We start from the raw sequence: 22145 nt of genomic DNA, 5'->3' as shown, positions 1-22145 counted from the left end.
CATTCTCCGATAGTGACACGATACGGGCGCAAGGTGCGTCCGCCTAAACGACTGAATCTTTGATACGGTGATGTGACATTACGAGGTGACTTCAATCTTAGGGAGGAGGTGTAGCGGTCTTGTTTATAGATCGTATGATAGATATTGCGAGACTGTTATCTCTTATCTCATGTTGTTACGCGCCTCCCGTATTTTTATCCTTACCCGCTGTGTTCTATCCCCGGTGGCGTTGTTATCGCCACACCAGCGATAATAGTATTTAAAGACACTGGCTACCGAAATAAACTTCTTCCTGTTTTGGTTTTGTACGAGACGGCTGCTCGTCATTCACGCAACAACAGAACTCCAACAATTTTTTCAGTATACGCTCGCTCTGGTATCGCTTGAAATCCGCGTACCCGGCGGCGGCGCCAAGAAAAGAGCCTGCGTCTCATATGGTGAAAGGCGAAACCCAAGCAGCAAAATGTACTGAAAGTCGAGTGCAATAGGGGTGGACGGGTAGGTGTAAGGCCTTGAACAGACTCGTGAAGCTAAAGAACATTGATAAGACACATACCGTCCACCCCTATTGCACTCGACTTTCAGTACATTGTGCTGCTTGGGAAGCTCATTTACTATCGCGTGGTCCGTGCATTGGTCTTGGATTATGGCCGAAAGTTGACACCTCCCCAAGTGGGGTGTGCTGCCAAAAGTAGATGCCTTTTTGTTTAATTAGTGTGTGAAGCATTCATTTGCTATAGAAATCAATCACTATCAATTTCAAATTGATTCAACACAAGAATAGCATAAATTTTAAAATGTCCCTGAGACATCAAAATATCCAAAATAGATGTCTATGCGATGGTTCTGGGATGTGAAAACAGTCGGAATCTGGCAGTCGCATGGATGTACTATCTACGTAAACGGGCTCTCTGTGAAGCTCCCATGGATATCCTAACATCCAATTTGCGATATCGCGAGGATGTACCTGCGATGTATATGGTTTGCTGGGAAGATAAATGTTGTCAGTGGAACATTCGCGAGAACTGTTGTGGGCTACAATTCAGTGAATCGGTATTCAAAAATGCAGTAGTGCACATCACACCGCGCATATACGGAACACTACGATCGGACCCGTTCCAAATCTAGGCTACGATAGCTATGCGCGCGCTTCTCCTGCTGCCTCATTGGATGCCACCAATGTTTGCCTCCCATTTGTTGCCGCCAAAGACGGCTCTGCTTTCATTGCGTTTTTCTTCTAAGCGGTAGCGCTGTGTGAACTAAGTTTGCTTGCAGTACACTAATTGAAACACGGGCTTTCATTTGAGAGCAAGTTGTTTTTGCATTTTAGTGCCCCTTTAACAGCGAGTGGGCGAACAACTTCTTGCATCGGCTTGTTATGGCGATCCTGGGCCCATAACCCTTTGTAGCAGATTCCGACCGACGAGGCTTACTGTTACGGAATTCACGACAAGTAAACGCACGTTCAGAAGTGCTCGCCGCAAGTGACTTCGTGCCCCGCTGGCGCATGCATTTATTAGCAACGTCTTTTTTTTTCACCCAAATCAAAACGACGATAACGACAACACGAACATTTTAACCGGTGCTAGAGCGCGCCACCAAGAGAAATGTTAGCTTACGTCAACATCGCATTCGATCGCGAAAATCACCTCCACAAAGGGTCACCAAACCTGTAACCATAGGAGCCGACTGTTTAGGAATTAAGGGACTTCAGTCCTCACCACCACCCGCCTGGAACTTTGACGTGGAGGGCCACAGGCCTCCTTCGATAAGTCTACCCCGCTGACAGTCATCATGATGAACGTTATGAGGGATATCGGACAAATCGTAATTTTCATGTGGATGAACATGTAAAAAAAAAAGCCTCATGACATGGAATCCCATACTCCCCGCTTGACGCCAGTGCATGAAGCGGGGCCTATGCTTATCGTCGCTATGCGATTCACGGCTCACTTTATTCGGTGATTAAACTGATATTTTGTCTTGGTTTGTCCTTTACGTGTATCGTGTACGGTACGGGATCTAGGATCCAGGAAAAGGCGGCGGCGTGGTCACTACTGCCGCGCTTTTCGAAAATTACACTTTTTGCGAAATGCCTGAAATATCGGTGGACCTCATAACGGTGTCCGTTTCAGTTTCTTTTCTCTGTAGGTGCGGAACTACTTATAAGTGATGGAGTGCTTAGAAAGCACCGATTGGTATCATACATCCAGAAAGAAGAATCAAAGACTGGGAGCCAGAAAGCATGAACAACAAGACTTCTTGTTTGTGCGCGTCGTTCTCATGTTGACGTGCGTTCTCACGAGGGGAGGTACGCAACTTCAACGTGAATACTTTCGACACTGAACCGCACGTTCGAAACAAACAACAACTTTATTTTTGGCTTTGAAGAGTGGGGAGGTTCATCGCCACAGGCGATACTCTACCCCATTGCTGGTGGGAATGTGGGGAATAAAATAACGAGCCCCTTCACAATAACGATCGAAGTCCGATGGTGTCCAGAAATGTCAGAAGAACTTTGAGCGCAGAGCTTTGCTGGGCTGGATTAGGCCAGGGACCCCTTAACCTCTGCATTTTCAGCGCAATCGCTGTCAGTCCGGCGAAAGGAGGTTGGAAACCCAGCCCACCCCGGTATCGTAGAAAAAGATAACACAGGCGTGGCTTATCGCGCCCGATTTTCGCTGGGATAATGCTTTCCCTCTCCCAATTTCAGGAACTGCTACTTTTTCTACTATCACTCTATGGGCTGAGTTTGGAACCTCCTTTCGTCGGACTCAGAGCGATTGCGCTCAAAAAGTCGTCGCGCGTTATGGTTCGGTGCTTCGAAAAGCATGATGTTTGGCTATTTTTTCCGATGGGATAACTCCTGAATATCCATGTCAATTATCATTAATTTGAGTGAATTCGGCATGCTCTTCATATTGGTGGGGTAAAAAAGTGACATTTACTTGGCAAATTTCCGAGTTCAGTTCGCAAATATTTACATAATTAAACTTACGATACATGACATTTACACCAGGAGGGGGCAAAAACCTAGTAAGAACAAATGCCGTTGACCGCATGACTCTAGGTGGTGTAGTTTTTTTATTATGATTCAATGACTCGTTTTCTGTGACACCCTGTATGTGTACCGAACATCCACATCAAAACGCTATGTCTCTGCGATCCCGCGTTACGAAGCTATTGCAATCCAAAGGCCCGTTTTCGGAATGGCGTCTCTTCTATGTTGTTCCAGCCTCAGAACATCAGTTCTCTCAGGAGACGCCATTCCGAAAACGGTGTAGGGACTGAGAGCGGTGGAAGAGTTCGCTCGGCGCGCGGCCTTCGGATTGCAATAGCTTCGTAACGCGGGATCGCAGAGACATAGCGTTTTGATGTTCATGTTCGGTACACATACAGGGTGTCACAGAAAACGAGTCATTGAATTATAATAAAAAAACTACACCGCCTAGAATCATGCGGTCAACGGCATTTGTTCTTACTAGGTTTTTGCCTCCTCCTGGTGTAAATGTCATGTATCGTAAGTTTAACTATGTAAATATTTGCGAACTGAACTCGGAAATTTGCCAAGTAAATGTCACTTTTTTACCTCACCAATATGAAGAGCATGCCGAATTCACTCAAATTAATGATAATTGACATGGATATTCAGGAGCTATCCCATCGGAAAAAATAGCCGAACATCATGATTTTCGAAGCACCGAACCATAACGCGCGATGACTTTTTGAGCGCAATCGCTCTGAGTCCGACGAAAGGAGGTTCCAAACTCAGCCCATAGAGTGATAGTAGAAAGAGTAGCAGTTCCTGAAATTGGGAGAGGGAAAGCATTATCCCAGCGAAAATCGGCTGGCTAACCTTTTCAGTGACTTTCATCTTTCATCGTTGGCGTCTCAAGTTCGAGAAAGGAAGCGCATTCTTCTCCGTTTCCATGACGACGTAAGCTGTAAGCGGGAGACGGCCGCCGGACCGGTTTCAGCACGATGACCTTCGGGAACGTCGGACAAGCGCGCACACCTAAAACGTCACTTCCCGTTCGTCTACCAATGTCTCTGAGCGTTCTTCGGCGCCACCGTCGACAGTGGCTTGAAAGAAATGCCGTTTTAAAAATCCAATAGTAAAAAAAAACTTTCAAATGATGATATGTGGGTCTTTGCGTGTCGGCTCCATGGACTACAACGTATGAAACGATGCCATACATTTAGTGGGTTGCGTTTGGTTTGTCAACCCCTTTAATGTGAATCAGTTCTCAAGTACTTCCATTATTTTATCCGTACTAAAACGTATTCTTTGGTAACAGAAGAGCTGTAGTGAACAAAAATTACTGTCTTAACCGTGAGTGGATGTATCCGTTACCTTTGTTCGTGATTCACAACAGAAGACGCCTTTTCGTTGTGAGTACTGGCCCCAGAAACACAAATGAATCTCGTAGCAAGCAGGGACAACGACAAGTCTACCACCAACACTTTCTCAAAGCCCTAGCAAGATTCCTCGTGGCACTGAACTCGAATTGTGTCGCAGAAAGTAACGTCAACACCATCCTCTGAAAGAATCAGGCGGACACATCGCAGCCAAACGGCTACAAAACACGCGAAAAACGCAGGTCTTTTCCCCTCCACCTCTGGCGCGCGCCGATAGACTCACCCTCTCCAGAGCCTCGGACGTGCGCGCGGACAGCCCGCCGAGGTAATTCCACTTTTCGCGCGCTTTTGCATCGATAGTTATCCGCGAGCTGTTTTTTGTTTGATCTCGCTACTTACATATCCCTTTCTTTGGAACAGAGAACCACAGAACAAGCATCGGAATAAAAGATTATTTTCGCGTTGCGATGGTACCTAGAGTGGTACCAACGCAATAGGCTTTGTGTACATAGACCTTCTATATCAATCGATGTCTGGAAAGCTTTTCTGCCTTAAGACAAACGCTGCTTTAGTTATCTCACAATACAAATATCTGGGCGTCAGGCGGAAAACCAGTAGAAGTCGATGGCAGCTCGGTCACGCTGAAAGGCGGGACAAGCAGGAAGGCACCTGATTGCACGGCTGGAATGCATAACGTTGCATTTTTAGTCGTCCTGTGCATTTTATTTGCGTTGTGCCCAGCGCTGTGTGAACTAACTCAAACTACGCGTTCTATGGGGAGCCGTTACTGCCACGCCGCCCTCCATTTTTTGTCCCGTCATGAATTGGACGAAGTGAATTGTGAAGGACCGTATCAAATTATTGAGTCATGAAAGCTGAGCACTGGGCACAGAGGGTTCTAATCATAGGTTATCTACAGTATCTTCATGTGGATCAACGTAGCTTTGATTTTAGCTATCGCTCAGTTTTTGGTGACGATGACGCAAACGAAAAACTCCAAGTCGTAAGGTTTTTACTACGGCTTGGCCAAATTGCCGAACATTTTATGTCCGGATTACACCTTCACCCTGACACCGAACGCAAGCCTTGAATTTCCGAACTGTTCGGGTGAAATCCGGACAGGCGGCAACCCTAAATTGGTACAAAATGTGAATATGTAAGCTCATTCCCACCCCTCTGATCCTCTTTTTTCCTTTTTTCGCACCCGCAAATGTCAACAAGGTACATTCTCGCAACTACCTGCTGATAGAGAACATTTTCCCCCTTCCAAGACAGGTCCCTCAGTCATGAACAACAATGTTTATTTTATGCAATTATCATACCTGTGACGGAAAGTTGATCACTCTTGCTAAACAACTGAACGGAGCTGAACGGAGTACGTTCACCAAACAACCATTTTCAGACAGGAGAACCTTTCGCATTTTCAATTATAGCGGTCTTTAAACCTAACACACTTGACAAAAACTTGGCATGCAACTATTAGAGTTTACAAGTATTTTTCTTTTACGGGACACATGATCACCTGCGTACGACGACTCCTAATGTTGTTGTTTTTATATTTATTTATTTATTTTAATGCTTCCTCGTTATCCCGAGAATCCAGGCGGAACTGGTGTCGGATAACAAAGTTGTTCATCCATCAGTTGGATACCGACACGACCCGACTCGTGGGGCAGGCTTTTGTCGTATTATTGAACTGTGTTCTTTTTTTTTTTTTTTTTACGAAACAGTAGGTAACCTATTGTAACCTCTCCACACTTATTGTCATAGGAAGCAGCAGCAGGCACCTGAGTGGAGCCTAGCAGCCCGATTCTTTCGCGCTTTCTCGGTTTTTACAGGGAGTTTGTCAAAACCGCTGGAGCATGGGTTAGAAAGAAGGGATATGCTATACCATGATGGTATTTTCAGTGCGAGCAGTACCATTTTGGAGGGTGAACGAATGGGCACAGCGAAACCGAAACTGTCTGCCTCTGCCAGACATATGGGACTTCTCGAATCAGTTTGATAAACAACATCACTTTTCAGTGACTTCGGATCTATTTAATGACTGTTATTACGTCTACACCAGCCTACGGAGTGCTCACTTAGACAATAAAGATTATGGATCTGGAAGGGCTACATTCCACAGCAAAATTATCCAGTTCAATCAAAATATATTATTTTTCAAAAACGCCACCTCTGTACTCGCAACACCAAAGAAAATGACGTCAATTTGCCTTATTTAATAATTATAATTTTTCAAAGTTAAATACCTTATTTATTTCTAAAACATTTCCGACGATGTTTTCCAGGCAACGATAGATGACACACAGGCACACATTTTACCACCCCAGATTTTCCTCGGTGTTTATGAAGGCACATGGTCGCTGATCTTCCATTTTTGAGCGTCATGTCTGCGCCCGAAGCTACAGTTCGCTACAAACAACGAACGATCGGGGAAATGCGGGAAAAAATTAAAAGCAAGTGCGAACGTTCGCTACCCGACAGCGACGCGCCGATCGACTGAACCGGCGGCGGCGAGCATAAATTGACCGGTGGCGGCGGCGCGCTTGGCGGCGCATGGTGGCGACGTTGTAAACTAAATGAAATTACAATTTGGTCTTTTAATTTAGCTAATTTTTCTAGTCACTGTTATAGTGTCTACATCTTTCGATATTAGACGCATTGTGTTTATAAGCAAACGCAAACAAGAAAAATAAAAGTAATAAGCGAGCTCATAGTCGACTACGAAACTGTCATGTAAAGAAGTATAAACAAGGAAGCGATCCGAGGCCACGGCGAGCTCACTTTCATGAGCTTTTTGCGCACAAAGTAAGCTCCAGTAATGATTTAGCACTCACACACTTCTCAGTTCTCTCACTGAATAATTGACTTGCTAGTTGACTTGGTTGATTTACTTTCCGGTCATATGTTAACGTCGCTGATGGTCTGACAATACTGCCACCATTGCGGGCGTGTATGTGGGTTTTTACAACGAGCTGTTTTGATACCTCGTATGATCAGGATTGCTCAAAGTATTGCCGATTGATTTGAGGTGATCTTGGCAAGAGATCTGCAACATATCAAACGCCTTAATCGCAGAATAAAATCGTGGCGATACCAGTGATTACCTCTAGTGCATGCCCAAGTGGGTTTGGAGTAGTGCTAATTATGTCAACTTAAAAGAGTTGGGCTTTCCCGGTAGCGCTGCTCCGTGTATTTCCAGAGATTCCGGCACTCTCCACAGTATGCGCTGAAATCAGCAAAAGTTATCGTGGTTTTTAAGTGGGCCGTTGACCTTTTCAGTTCGCATGCAAACTTGACCTAGTTAGCTGGTGACTGCCAACGTCATAATGGAACTTGGCTGCTGTGATCCTTGCTTTGCAGCAGGGCGAAAACTGGTCCTATGTTTCATCCGGATAGAGTTGGGACTCTCGTAGCGGCTGTCTTTTCAGTGTTGTAATGCCCGTAAACATGCAAGACTGGTTGTATATGCGACCCGCCCCCATCATGAACATGGAAGCTTAAGGGAATATTTGAGAAATATGACATGTTTCGGATATTTTTTGTTTGCAAGGAATTTTGTCAGAAACAAAATGTATCTTTGACATAAGGGCCCTTCGACAGATCAACGTGATGTACTTTCTGTAGAAATTATTTTCCCTTTGATCCCAACAATGGCTTTTACTCCCTTGCTCAGCCACATGTGCAGCTTTTCAACAGTGTGAATTTGTGCAGTATGAATATTTGTCATTATGTAACAGTGCTAGCTTGTGGTGACTTGTACTTTAAATTTGTTCTAGCTTGGCTTACTGTTGGATGCCATCCGACATCTGAACAATGGCCATGACAAAAGCTTTGCGGAAAATGAGGGACACCTATGAGGTTGGTTAATCGGTTGCTCTGGGTTGGTAGTCATGGCTTTGGTAAAAAAAGCGCAGACCATGGTGTATGGATTGTTTTAATCATTGATTCCATGTAACCACCGTGCAAAAAATACATATATAATGTACAGAATGCATAAGATTTCTTTGCCCATCTTTGCGGTGATAGAAGCAGGGTTATTTTTTGTATTAAATGATCCCTGTGCACCCTGTGGACAAATGAGAAAAAGAAAAACAGGCATAGACAACGGAAAGAGAAAAAGAGTTTGCAAGGCTGTTTATGTACTTTCTCTATACCTAGTTTTGCATAGCTGTGGCACCACCAAGGGGGGTGAAGATGTGCTAAGTCATTGTGTGTTAAAGTGAAGCACCAAAGTATGTGTTGGAATAATAGTGCTACATTAATCTATACTACAACATACCAGAGTGGGTGAATATTTATGTTCCTAGTCTTACCAGCAATTTGAAAACATTTCTTTTTCCATTGAGCACCATTGCTCACTTCAATAGGAGAGTACTTTTGCAACAGTGTGCCTTTGTTAGCAGATTTGTTTTTGTTGCTCCCATATGAACTCCGTGAAAACTTCTTTGGCGTCACTTAGGCCAGTGCTCATGCGCGACATAAAGTTATGAGACTGGTGCTGTAAAAATAATTAACCGCTCAGCCCATTGAGAAGCCACACACCATGAGAGATGTTACTTCCACACCTGATAGCTATAGTAGGAGTCTTTAAAGGAACAGTAAGTGAATGGTAAACCCATACAAAAATTATGTTTTTCCGATAGCTTGTAATTTGGATGCCGCATACACAAAACAGTTACGCTGTTCATGGAATGTCTTTTTAGCAACCGAATTTGAAAGCTTGCCTCCCCAAGCGAAATTTGAAGACCCCAATGTGACAACCCTGAGGTGACTTCTCCGCCATCTATTGAGAACTCAAGCAACTACATTAGCCAGTGGAACAACCTCCTGCCAGCAGCGGTTCTCGAATCGTCTAAGATGCATGGTTGGTGCATCCTGGAACCCTACGACATACACCAGACATTTGTAGATATTAGCAGGGTGCGAGGATAAGCAGCGATAAAAAGCGACTTCCACGGCTTTCGTTGGAGCAGACGACACAGAGAGAGGCCAACAGATGGCGTAACAGACATGGTTGGAGAACGCTCCAGACTCATGATGTTCGTACAGGTTACAACTGTTTAAACCATGATTTGAACAGTACTAATCAGGAGCTGCTGCCACTTTTTCATAACATGTTTAATAGTAATTAGTAATGTGTCTCAAATGCGTTACATAGTACTTCAGTGTCACATGATACCTGTCTACCAATCCGGAGTGGCCTCCACTGGCTGCACATGGCGGACATCTGTTGGTGCAGCGATCGCTGAAATATTAATCTTTAAAATTCACCAACATGAAAAATACGAAGAATTCAGACGTAATGGCTTGCGTGCGCCATCACAAAGCCAAGTTCTACTCTGTGGTACATAAAAATAGTGTGGTTCCATTTCACTTTACAGTTCCTTTAAGGGGAACTGCCGCAGCTGGTACTTCATGACCTTTTGGATGTCATCCTAGCAGTGTCCTTTGAGGTAGAACTTGAGTTTTAGGAGAAAGAAAAAGTTGCAGGAGCCCAGATAGGGAGAGTATGGGCTTCGTAACTAGGTACTCCTCTTTTTGTTAAATAAAAGAGAATGCTCAGTTACAGGCAATGTCGCAGGGAGCATTGTTGTGTTTTCTAGGCATTTAAGGATTTGAAATCTTGGGCAGGATAGTCAACCCTTATAAGATTTTTGAAGACCCCAAAATAGCACCTTAGTCCCATTTACCTTGCTTGTTCTTGTAGACACGATTTTGCTATCTGTTATACTTTGCTGTTGAGGAACTAAGCTAGCAGCAACTTTATTTTCAATTTGTCCAGAGTGAAAAACCTGTGTCACTTGCTTTCAGGATTGGCCTTAAAATATTTCTGATCTATTCATCATGTTGTGGCACCACTGAAAAAATTTTTCATAATTTTTGGCATGTTCAAGACTCTCCAGCACATTTTCATCCAGTTTTCTTCTTGTTTGCTGGCAACATTTCTTGGAACTAGCTTTGCACAAATTTTTTACATGTACAATTTCTCGCTTGACCAGCTTGATGGCTCTAAGTTCACCTGATTAGCAATAATCCAATCCAGAGTGGATGAGGTCTTTTTGTCTGATGAGATTTTTTTCTGTATTTGCTGTCCAGGGCCTTTCAAAACAAGATTTGTCTTCAATGTCTGGAGACATTGAAAAATGTGTTATGGAAGTTTGACTCAGGATTTTTGCTCCCCTTTTTCCCACGCCCCAGTAGCAGGTAAACAAGATGGAACATAGGTGGCATACGTTACTTTCTAATCAGGGCGAGGTGTTAAGAAATATTAGACAATGCAAAGTCATCAGCGTAAATGAGAGAAATCAAGTGCTCTACTCTAACTTGCCTATAGTCAACGAACAGAATGTCACTGAGGACTCTCCTGTGATTTTGTAGATCTCACAGACACAAAGATAGAAAGCAGAGTTGTTTTTCTCTAACCTTGTAACCTTGCTCTTTCTTTCTCCCTCTGTTTGACGTCTTGGATAGCATAAAGGGGTTTTTAGCTGCAGTCAGTTCTCCTTACATCGTGTGAAACTGAACTGGTTCAAACCAGTTCTAACCTTTATTTTTTATCTTCTTCTTTATAACCGCTTCCTTTGAACCGAAACGAAAAACGGAACAGTAACGTTTCGGTTCAACACGGGAGGAGGGGTGCCCAGGCAGGACTCATTCCCGGGGTCCGTAATTTCTCTCACTGACCCTGATTTCGAACATATATATATATTTTAACTTGTGATATGCGCATGTAAACTTCAGGAACTGTTGCGCAAACTGTTCCCTTCGGGAAGTGTGACTTTCCCGAAAAAATTTGTTTACAAGAATGTGCGCATTGGCGGTGATCGCCCACAGCTACTCCTCACGTGTTATGACGTCAGCTCAGCTGGACACTTGTTATTGGCTGCTGGGCATCGTCTGCTAGAGAGTGCGACCGGATCAAGACGCAGGACGGTCAGCATAAAATACAACTGCAAAAAGCAACTACGCACCGGCATTGCACACTGCATTAATATCATAATATCTACTCTTCCTGACATATCATTTTTTCGAATCCTTTCATGCTCTTTTAAACACAGCACTTGCGATATTAGCATTGTCAGTTATGCTCATCATGCACAAGTTGCACAAAATTACGCATGCTGATAGGGGTGTCCGCGGCGGATCCGTACCACCCAGCACGTTGTTGCTGGTTGTTTATGCAATGTTACAAGACACTGAACGTAACTGACACAAGCAGACACAATTAATTGTCAATTTGCAGGAGGATCAAAGCAAGCTTGTACAAGATACTCACATAAAGCATTTAAGTTAAGTTACTGAGTACCGGGCAAAAAAGTAACTGAGTAGAGTACTGAATACGCAACCTTGAAAAGTATTTAACATAGAGTATTAAATACTCTTAAAAGTAGCTCATTACTTTCAAGATTCTTGATGTCACAGTTGGAATTCGCTATCAAAGAAATACGAAGCGCGTGAAGTTGAAAATGACATTACCAAAAAGCTGTATTAGCTTGCAAGAACAACTGCTTTTCAAAATTACTATCTGACAGCCTGCCCAGAGTGTTTTTTAGAACACATTACCCCCAATAGTGAACGGGCGCTCTACAGATACGAACGAAGGCTCTACAGAAACAACATAATTTACTGTAGTTTTCCTCCTTGTCATTGATTTAACCTCATGAAGAAGTTAAAGAAGAATATGTTACACGCCTGCTACGGCTTTGGGCACGGGTCTCTCAATGGCTTACCCTTTAGGACAACACATCACCTCGTGCATGTTCTGGAAACCGAGGCGGTGCATGCTACCTCTTCCGAAGAGGGATGTGGATGTGCCGAATATCTCGGGCACGAAAGCATATGTACAGCACAAAGTGCATTGCTGAGACAAAGGAGAATCATTTGCTCGGCCTCCGTGTCACGCGCAGAGAAATATCGAAGTAACTTGAAATGAGTAGAAGTTATCGAAAAAAATATTTAAGTTAGATCACTAGATACTGACCTTTGAAAGTATTTCCAAGATACTAAGTTACTCACAAAAGTATTTAAGCTATGTAACATAAATACTCTACTCAAGTTACTTTAGAAGTTTGTATCAATGGTACAATGCAACCTGGCAAGCCTGGCAATGAAGTTGTGACAACTTTTAGTGCGGCTTCGTTTGTCACAAGTATTACAATTTCAAGAATAATTTCTTCTTTTATTTTTTTAATTCCGCATTAGCGCCGCGAAGCAACTGTGGCTATGATAGGCTTACAGACATGGACAGATATGGAGAGAGGACAGCAGGAAGGAGTGGGGGACAGAGGGGTTATTATGCGTCCTGGGCCAACTTCAGGGGGAACTGTGCCAATATTCGTCTGGAAAATCTTCGGAAAACCCAGGGGAAACCTCAGACAGCACAACCGGTGACAGGATTCGAACCCGTGTCACCTTCCAGTCTCGGCGTGGAAAGCGATCACCCTAACCACTATGTGACGGGAGCTAGTAATTTCAAGAATCAGCAAAATCATTTAATCAGCAGCTGTTCTTCCTTTATGACAATTTCAATAGCTGAGTCTGCTTGCCATTACAGCAAGAGCAAACATTTCATTATGTCACGAGGACATTGGGTTACAAATACAATTTTGACTACATTGGAGGTAAATGGAAACCGAAGGGACATATTCTGTGATGACAAACTGCACGATCTTCACGTGACAGAAAAACACTAATAAAAACTGGACTTTGTTATGCCTATACTGCCATCACCTGCACATGAACAAGTACAGTACCTGTCTAGGAGCCCATGAAAACAAAACAAAAAAGAAAAGGAGAAGAGAAAGAGTGAGTTTTTGAAGTGAGTGAGAGAAAAAAGGGAAGAGTTTTATTGCTTAAAAATCTGGGCCATTATGAAAGGAGTAGTTCAGTAGACTGAAGACAAGCTGACGAAAGGCTACGAGACCTCGATCAGGCTGTCACGGCCTGTGTATGCATTTTACTACTGCTTGAGCATCCTCACTATGTGGAGCCACTATCTACAGTTCTTGGTTTAACAGAATGGTATTGAAGTCTCTTTGTGTTTGTGGATTTGCATGTACATTTTTGGAAAATTTGTAGACTGAATTCATATACTGTTATGTATACGCATATGTAGAAATGAGTGAGAAAATGGGAAGCGTGCTATAGTCATGTCGGAGTGACACTCTGAAAAATCAACTTTATATCGCATGTTGCTTTGAGTTGGACAGCAGACTGAAACAACATACAGTGAACCCTCGTTAATATGACCCCCGATAATCTGACATACGCGCTTTACGACCATACTCCTGGGGAACAATGCAGTGAAACCTCTGCAAATCCCCCCGTTAATATGACAGTATCGCGTTATGACCAAAATTTTCGGCAACGACCATGGTCATAATAACGAGGGTTCACTGTACACACATCTACAATTTCTTTGACCTGGCTGCGATAAGTGCTCGTTTGACAAGACACGGCGGAAGCAATATTGAACTCGGCCAGGCAGGATGGGGGGGGAGAGCGAGCACAAGGAAAACGTAACAAAAATGTGGTGCGTACCGTGCAACCATAAAGCCGTGTGAGATACGATAATATGGCATAAATGCATGTGAGCTGGTGGAGCAGTTACATACAGGAAAAGCCAGAGTCACAGGGAAAGCGACGATAGGGCACGAAGATGAGCACTGGAGCAGATTGAGAGTGATTCCGGAAGAATGTTACAGATATACAAGGTTTTGAAGCGGTACGGTTAATTTTTTGTAAAAAAGCTATGACAGCAGCACAGGTGTTGCTTTTGGAGGTCCATTATATGGCCAGGTGATCGTTCTGTCGTAGAGATGTCGAAATATCTATCAACTTTTTAATTAGAAGTTTTCAGGGAAATGTGAGACAGCAAAATTGGATTCATTCATCATTTCAAGTCACCCTCTTTTTTTAAAGATCCTGAAATGTGCACACACTCTCAGATATCCATTGCCAAATTTTGCAATGCAGATGAGCTGAAACTGCTCAGCACGTCGTGGGCGCAGGAAGAACGACTTCCATTCCACGTCAGAGAGCCACGTGCTTTGACGTGATGGAGCTTCAAACCACAGATCCAACAACTGCCTTGCAGCCAAGATAAGACTTTCGATGCTGAAGGTGGTCGCCTTGCTGCGTTCATAAAGCGCATGGCTTCGATTTTGGCTCATTTGCATTAAAAAATTTCGCGATGTATACGTATCTTGAAGCACGTGAGCAATTCAGGATGTTAAAAAAATGGGATGACTTTACATAATAACTGGCTCCTATTCTGCTATCTCACGTTTCCTTGAAAACATCCAATAGAAAAGTTAATGATATTTAGGTAATTTGTCACCTAGTAGTTGAATATTCTGTCCGACAGGATGTCCGCCTAGCCGCATAACTCACCTGCAAAACAGCATCTGTGCTGCTGCAATGCGTCCAGTGTTGGTTCTCTTGTGGCCCTCCTGTCGGGCACTTATCAAAGCCATGTCATGGAGATTTGAGATAGTTTTCAAGTGGTGAGGACAGTACCTACACATTTTCCTAGTCAGGGTTCATCCTGGCCTGCAGCCTAGGCTTACTCATTTTGCATTGGGCTGGGCCACTCAACCTGTGCTGCGCTCTAATCTGCCATAGCAAAATGCTACAGTCAACCCCCTTTATCCGACACTTGCTGTTTTCACCGAAAATGTCTGGATAGCGAGGAATTTGGATAAATCAAGTTCATTGAAGTTTGGTAATTGATAAGTGAAGTAGACTCTGCTTCACTCACAGGCATCACTTGTCAGCAAAGCCTATGTTTATTTAGGAGGACGTAGCAAACTGTCCATTGTCATTTGCATAAAATGCGGCTCCTGTAATCTCTTACTGATAGCGCTAACTTGAAAAACACCATTCTTCTGACAAAAAAACGCCAGAGCTGTTCTCTGTGGATTTTGCGCATTCGTCATCGCGCAAGAGTCAAAATACTGGGTTCCTTATTGTCATAGGATTCATGCTGGTCAATAGTGAAAGCAACGATGCTAATGACACATTCTTCCCTAATCGTGCCACAAGTGCCATCATCTTGTTCAGTGTTGACATACCCCAGCACTGTGGTATCGTCCAAAGCCGTTGTTGCACTTAGTTTTTACGTTCGGGAATGCAGCTCTGTAAGTGAACAATTTTCGTCGCTCAGTGGATCTGGTCAATCTTTGGTACATGAGACCAGTAGGAAAGGGAAAAATTCCTTAAGATTGTTGTCCCCGCTTGATGAAACGTAGGTTACACATTGTCTCTGATTCAACACTGGATAACTGAAGGTGGTTGTTGGGCATTTTTCTTCGGTTTTCATTGAAGTATTTGTGAGGACCTGGACACCGAAGGCAAATTGCATGGACTGAAATGTTCCCCCACAGATTTCCCCGCATGCTCACGGATAGCGCTGGGTCTGGATTAGCGAAGTCCATATAAATGGAGGGTCGACTGTGCGACGCATCTTTGATAAGGGATTTGCATTGTTGGGGCTACACACTATTCACCACAGACGTGCAAAAAAATATGTGACCGACATTACAGATTACACACACGCTACTTCTACCATTGGTTCAAAATGTGTGTTTCGATGTGCCCGTTTGAATTTTGTTGTGGCTGGAAAACTATTGCCACCATATGTCGGAAGAGCATTACAACAAATAAGTCATGCATCCAATTATTTTTCACTTCTTTGCATAAATGTCCATTTGAGCGTGTCACTAATCGCTATTTCACATGTTACATTTATATATACAAGGTGTTTATTTTTATTTGTTACACAATTGTTATAAAAAACTAGCAGAGCAAAATAGTTGCCATTTTTGCAGTTGAGATCTACGGCCTGGCTGACGTCCCCTCTAAGAAAATATGCAACTACAAGATGACTAATTGCCTAAAATTCATTAATTAACTCTTTAATTTGGGGATTTTGGACTAAAGCAGGAGATGGAAATGACAGACTATCCTAGTTGAAAGCCATTCCATGTTTTAAAAATCCAGAAGCACTCATGTGCAAGAAGATATCCACCCCCAAATTTTGATATGCAAATGAGCCGATACCATGGAGACCTGGAATGCAGGGGTACAGCTCTCATTTCACATCAGAGGGCCATGTGATTTGGAGTGATGGAGATGATTGGAGTAGGTGCCAACTTGTGGGCCAGATAAAGCGCTTTCTCGCCCAGGTAAGCCTCCGTCGGCGAAGGTGATGCACTTCTCAGGCGCGCTTTTTCAGTTTTGGCTCATTTGCATATCAAAATTTATGCGTATCAAAAATCTCATCTTATCTTAAAGTGCCACTGCGGACTAAATCTCGGGTCTTCAGAATCCTAACAAAGTTATGTTACTGAAATCTTCTTGTCTCACTTTACATTCCTACAAAATATTTTGGCTCTATGTGATGCAAAAGTTAGAGAAAATTAATTTTAATTTGTGAGATATGTGACGTCATGTTAGGCTCCGATGGAGCGTCTGGCTCTCATTTGGCAACGTTGTTGCCCTTCGCATCTTCCGGGGGGCTCAGTTTTTGCACTCTGTTAGCTGATCCCCATGTGACGTATCCTCCAACTGCTCTGACCTTCAAGAAAGCACAAGGAGGTAGAAGACATCTCTCCCATTTCTCCCCTCTTTCGATCAGTGTCCCGTGACTTCTCGACCATGTGACCCTCCCAGGACGCCAGTGTCGTTGCAAGGAGACGAGAGCTCTCTCCAGAACATAACATCACTGCAGTTTGTGGGCAAGACATGACGTGACCTGCTCGTCGCGTCATCGAAACTTGTGGAGGTCAGCAGACCTTCAAAGATTGATAGAAATGCACAACACCCACTAGCAGGATTGAAATTTCCCATATAGGAACCTTGAGGTACTTTTTTTCATCGACCTAATCAGATAAATCTCATTTTCCGAGTCCGGAGTGGCACTTTAACGCACGTGCATGTTCCCGGATTTTTTAAACATGGAATGGCCTTCAGCTAGGATGGTCTCTCATTCTGATCTCCCGCTTTTGTCTGAAATCCCCTAATTAAAGAGCTAATTAATGAATTTTAGGTAATTATAGTCATCTTGCAGTTGCATACTTTCTTTGAGGGGATGTCAGCCTGGCCGTAGAACTCAACTGCGAAAACGGCATCTATTTTACTCCGCTATTTTTTTTAAATAAAAATTTTGTAACGAACCAAATAAACATCCTGTCTTATAACTTGGAGTTAGTTGTTAGCACAAAGGGTAATGCTTCTTATGTTTCTCCTTTCTGGGCAGAAAATGCAGAATATATTTCGTTTCAAGAAGCACTCACACAGGCACTCAGAGTATTTTGTGTATTGTTATCAGGGGACAGTGTTGCTACCGTTCTGAAGGTACTTCCTTACTTTGCAGCAGTCACTGAAGGACGACATGGAGCAGCCGGCAAGCATGGAAGCAGACGGTGACACGTTGAACAGCAATGAGGGCGAAACAATCACTTCAGAGCTGCATGAAAATGACAGCGCAAATAATGAAAGCAGCAACCCCGCACCCGCAGAGGAGACACGCCAGGACAATCGTTCTTACGAGTGTGATGTATGCTTTATGAAGTTCACTCAGTTTGCTAACATGCGTCGTCACAAACTTAGCCACTCTGGCATTCGTCCCTTTGAGTGCCGTCTCTGCTCTCGACGTTTCTTCCGCAAGGACCATCTGGTAGAACATACTGTGCGCAAGCACTCTAAGCAGCGTCCCCTACGGTGTCCTTTCTGCGCCAAGACCTTCCCTACCGTTCCGCTTCTTAAATGCCACCTCTCCAACAATCACTCTTCTGGCTACAATCCCAAGGAAAACATATGTAGCATCTGTGGCTTTGTTGCGACCACCCCTGGTGGAGCAAAAATCCACTACATGACATACCACGTTCGTCGAGCACTGCGCCCCACTTCCCCACCACCCATGCGGCTGTCCGCTCTGCTTGGCCACTATCCGAGTCAGCAGCCTGAAATGACAATCGGCACACTTGGCGGTGACACCTACTGCCCTCCTGTGGCTGGTACAGCTTCGGAAATGCAGCACGAATATCAGGAAATATCTCCCAGAATCACAAATGTCCGCACCCAGCAGGACGAATCGAAAGAAAATGAGGACGAAGGCATGGTTGTTGTGAAGACGGAAATTCACAGCAGTGAAGCAGAGAAAGAAGGAGACGAGGAAGACACTGCATCGAGCAACAAAAATGGAGAAGAATTAACCACAGGAGCTTGGCCATTGCCATCACAGGAACACTCCTTGCTGTCTGTTAGTACATCACAGTGGAATTCAACTGCAATTAATGGCAATGACTTAGGCATTGTTATCTCCCCTCCCCCTCAGGCTTCAGGGGCCTTTGGGGTGCACCCTGGGGAGGAAAAATTGGATGAGAAGCAACGAAGCACTCCTGAAACATCAACAGCCGATGGAGACAGTGGTGTGGACATGAGGTGTCCCACAGCCTTTGCTTGCCACTATTGTGATGTTGTGTTTTACGATCGCACACTATACTTGCTGCACAGAGGGATGCATTCTTTGCACCGGCCATGGCGGTGCAACTTGTGTGGGCACCTGTGCAAGCATCGTTACGATTTTGCCAGCCACATCATAGCTCATTCGCATGCCTGACGTACCATACTGCCTGGAATTCTGAGGCAATAACGCTGAGCGAAAGTTAGCATGAAAAAAGAAATGCTGGTTTTCCATAACTACTCTTGGAGCATTTGATATACATACTGCACTGAATGATTTACAATATCTGAAAATCTTGCATAGATTTGTGCCTCAGTGCCCAACCTTCTGGTTAAGTGCTTAAGAACCACATGAAGAAGCTCAAAGCAAATTGTTTCGACTAATGCACTTGCGACACATATGGTTAATTATATTCCACTGGGGTTTCACACTGCATACCTTAAAATGTTTGTGCACTAAGATCAAGCCCCTCAAAGGTTGTTTGAAATTGGTGCCTTACATGTTCAGTGCCTTATCTCGTATGCTGTGCACCTCCAAGACTGAGTAGGGGGTGTTTTTACTTTTCTATCTATACCATAGAATACTTGTTAATGTAAAAACCTGTGCATGCCTTCCTGTGACTTGATAACTGGCTCCAGGGGTGGATCCAGGGGTTGAGGGCATGTGTGTGTGTGTGTCCCCCTCTGAAACCGGGAAGCTATTGTGAAGTCTTTCGTTGGTATTTCTGTGTGTTGAATATAATCACGTTTGCCTCGTGGGAGTCCGTACAACCCACACGTGCCCCCAGACTTCCATCCTGGCTTTGCCCTTTGTTGACTGAGAGGAGGGAGAAGAAGGCTGATGCAACACACTTCGTCATGTTCAATGTGTTGCAGTGCATTATAAATGTTTTGTTCGCGCATGTAGGATACAGTTTTTGTCAAGTTCCAAACAAAGCACCCAGAAAGTTCAGCTAGAATACTGCTCAGAGCAACTTTTAGTATAATGAAATGTCACAATGTGTATACAATTAAATCAAGCAAAAGGGTTGCTCTGTATGATCTGAGACTGATGTGTAGGCCAGCAAGTGGTGGCCGTTTCATACATTTACCATGTGTAGCAACATTCCAGCTAAACTTTTCGGGTGGATGGTAACAGGCCTGGCAGGTCTCAGGCAGGTGTTATTTGTCATGAGACTCGCATTGATGCTGTTTCACGCTCGCGAGAGATGCTTCCATGTTTTTGTGGTGCTTTTGGTGCACGACAGAGTGTAATTTTTAGCATAATTTTAGAGGCCTTTTACGCGTTCTTAGCCCGGTGGTGCTCGATAGCTTAGTCAAAGATATATTGAGGAATTTTGCTTGATGTGGTTGATGTGGTGCGATGACATAGGGTACATGAAGAAGACATTGAATGTGCCTTAATTGCGTCTGGTGCTCGAATTATGCTACTTCAAGTGTTATCTTTTTTCTTGCAGCTGTTTCAAATGGCTGCATTGTGACACAATATCAAACACAAAATGTGCCTTGCCGATTTTCGTGTAGTGACGTGCAATAATGTACCAACAACAACTCCATTTTGTGCCTTAAGATACATGTAAACAACTTTGTTGCATCTAGTGCTCGTTGCCTATTTTACCGGAAACTAACACAACGTGCATTATTTGTTGCGCCCATGTTACCATACATGGCTGGTAGCGTGTGCGTTTGAATACACTTGAGGTTCAGCATTTGCAACAGTTTGATGGATGTTTCGTGCATTTGTAACGTGACTATTTTAGCAGTTGGTTCTTCTCCAGTTTTGACTCTCTTCGACATTGTGTAATGCAAGTTTTGATGGATAGTGACTTGTTTGATGTTCAGTGAATGAATTCAACCGGTGCTAAGATACATAATATGTGCTGCAGCATGTAATCGAATAATGTATGGTGCTGTACTGCTTTCCAGATACTTAGAGGTGGTGGCATCTAGGAAACTTGCATACTTGTCTTTTATGTTATCCTGTCAAACTATCATTCATGCTTGCTGGGTGCAGGTCGTATCATCACTACAAAATATTCATACAAGGATGATAATCATTCTAGTAGGGAGTTTTCATCCATCAGTGCCTTGCAGATATTTATGCAACATTTACAGTATCATTCGAAAGGGAACTGTTTTTGTGACTGAGCAATAAAGTTTTACTGTCTTTTGCAACACGTTGTAAATTTTGCATGCCTACTAGACCATTTCCTACACGTTTGTGCGCTGGTCTTTTATCTTGAAGTGGCTGGGTCTCTGTGCTCACTACAGAATACAGATGGCGCTTTACGCATAAAGACTACAGAGCCGTTTATAGGGAGAGTTTGGCCATTCTTTGATATTTTGCTGCCTGGGCTGCCATTGGGGCTCGCCGTGACGTCGAACCCGTCATCGTTCCGCCCACATGGCCAGAATGAAAGGGGAGCCGCGGGGGTACGGGGACATTTCAAGGTAACAACTGGCATATTCGGTCGAAATTATCCACAGTCCTACCAGTAGTAATAGGGCGGTCAGAAACAACATGGGGTCCAAACTACGGCACCCCTGCCCCTGAGCCATGCGCGTATTTTCGTGTGCGGAGGGTTGTCCGCGTGCTTATCGGCGGGGGGAGGGCTGCGTGCGCGCTTACCCTCACATTTTTCAGCCTGGGCCGACTTCTTTCGTCATTTTTCAGCCTGAGCCGACTTGAATCGCTAATTTTTTCCAGCTACAACAGGTGTGCAGTAGACTGTTTACATGCAAGTATAGACATGCAAAAGATAGCCATACACAAAAAGTACAAGTGAAAATATATTTATTAAAGTCATCAGAAATTATGTTATGACTCTGCGTGAATGGGAAAAACAGAAGAAACAATATACGTAACAGAGAATATACTTATTAAAGGTATGACACAATAGCATTGAATAGCTATCACAGATCAAACACAATATTTTTTATTAACTGTAATCATACACACAAGTTTTCAATGAATCAGAAGTGATAACACATTTAATCAAAGATGTTCTTAATCAATACGATTACAATCAAAATTACAAGTTTTATTATAAAAAGCCTGAGATGTGAGAACCTGATAGATGTAAGTAATTTCGAGCACAATATGGAAGCTAAGTTTAATATTCCAATATGACACAAATTTAATTAATCAATTTCTATTGAAGTGAATAGCGCAGACATAAGGCAATAATTCGAATCAACACGATCAACACATAGCATTAATATATAACAAATCATCCAACATGTAGGGAAATAATAGCTACACCATATCGAAACGATCAACACATTTAATCAAAGAAGATATTCTTAATCAATAT

General features: G+C 43.5%; 2 protein-coding genes across 3 annotated transcripts in view; one reads left to right on the top strand and one right to left on the bottom strand.

The window, feature by feature from the left end:
- The first annotated feature begins 7088 nt into the window (after positions 1 to 7088).
- Positions 7089 to 21008, top strand: LOC135394285 (zinc finger protein ztf-16-like). Of its 2 annotated transcripts, XM_064624968.1 has the most exons (3): positions 7089 to 7170; positions 8142 to 8223; positions 17741 to 21008. In XM_064624968.1, the coding sequence occupies exons 2-3, from the start codon at positions 8179 to 8181 to the stop codon at positions 18986 to 18988; spliced, it is 1293 nt and encodes a 430-aa protein (XP_064481038.1). In that variant the 5' UTR covers positions 7089 to 7170; positions 8142 to 8178; the 3' UTR covers positions 18989 to 21008. The 2 variants fall into 2 exon arrangements, with proteins under 2 accessions (XP_064481038.1, XP_064481039.1); XM_064624969.1 differs by lacking the exon at positions 8142 to 8223 and having other exon boundaries at positions 7111 to 7170.
- Positions 11122 to 22145, bottom strand: part of LOC135394287 (branched-chain-amino-acid aminotransferase, cytosolic-like) — a 313934-nt gene continuing 302910 nt past the window's right edge. Inside the window, exon 12 of the mRNA XM_064624971.1 lies at positions 11122 to 11134. The gene's annotated coding sequence lies outside the window, so the exon portion shown is untranslated. The remainder of the gene's footprint in view (positions 11135 to 22145) is intronic.

This window comes from Ornithodoros turicata, chromosome 5 (genome assembly GCF_037126465.1).
Source record: "Ornithodoros turicata isolate Travis chromosome 5, ASM3712646v1, whole genome shotgun sequence".
In the NCBI taxonomy this organism is placed as follows: domain Eukaryota; kingdom Metazoa; phylum Arthropoda; class Arachnida; order Ixodida; family Argasidae; genus Ornithodoros; species Ornithodoros turicata.
The sequence above is the reverse complement of the archived record's forward strand: the minus strand, read 5'-3'. Positions and strand labels throughout refer to the sequence as shown.

Bases quoted from the DNA above. Each gene is read 5' to 3' on its own strand.
- LOC135394285 (XM_064624968.1), top strand. From the start codon at position 8,179: ATGGCCATGACAAAAGCTTTGCGGAAAATGAGGGACACCTATGAG. The intron at 8,224-17,740 runs GTTGGTTAATCG...CTTACTTTGCAG, and splicing joins AAATGAGGGACACCTATGAG to CAGTCACTGAAGGACGACAT.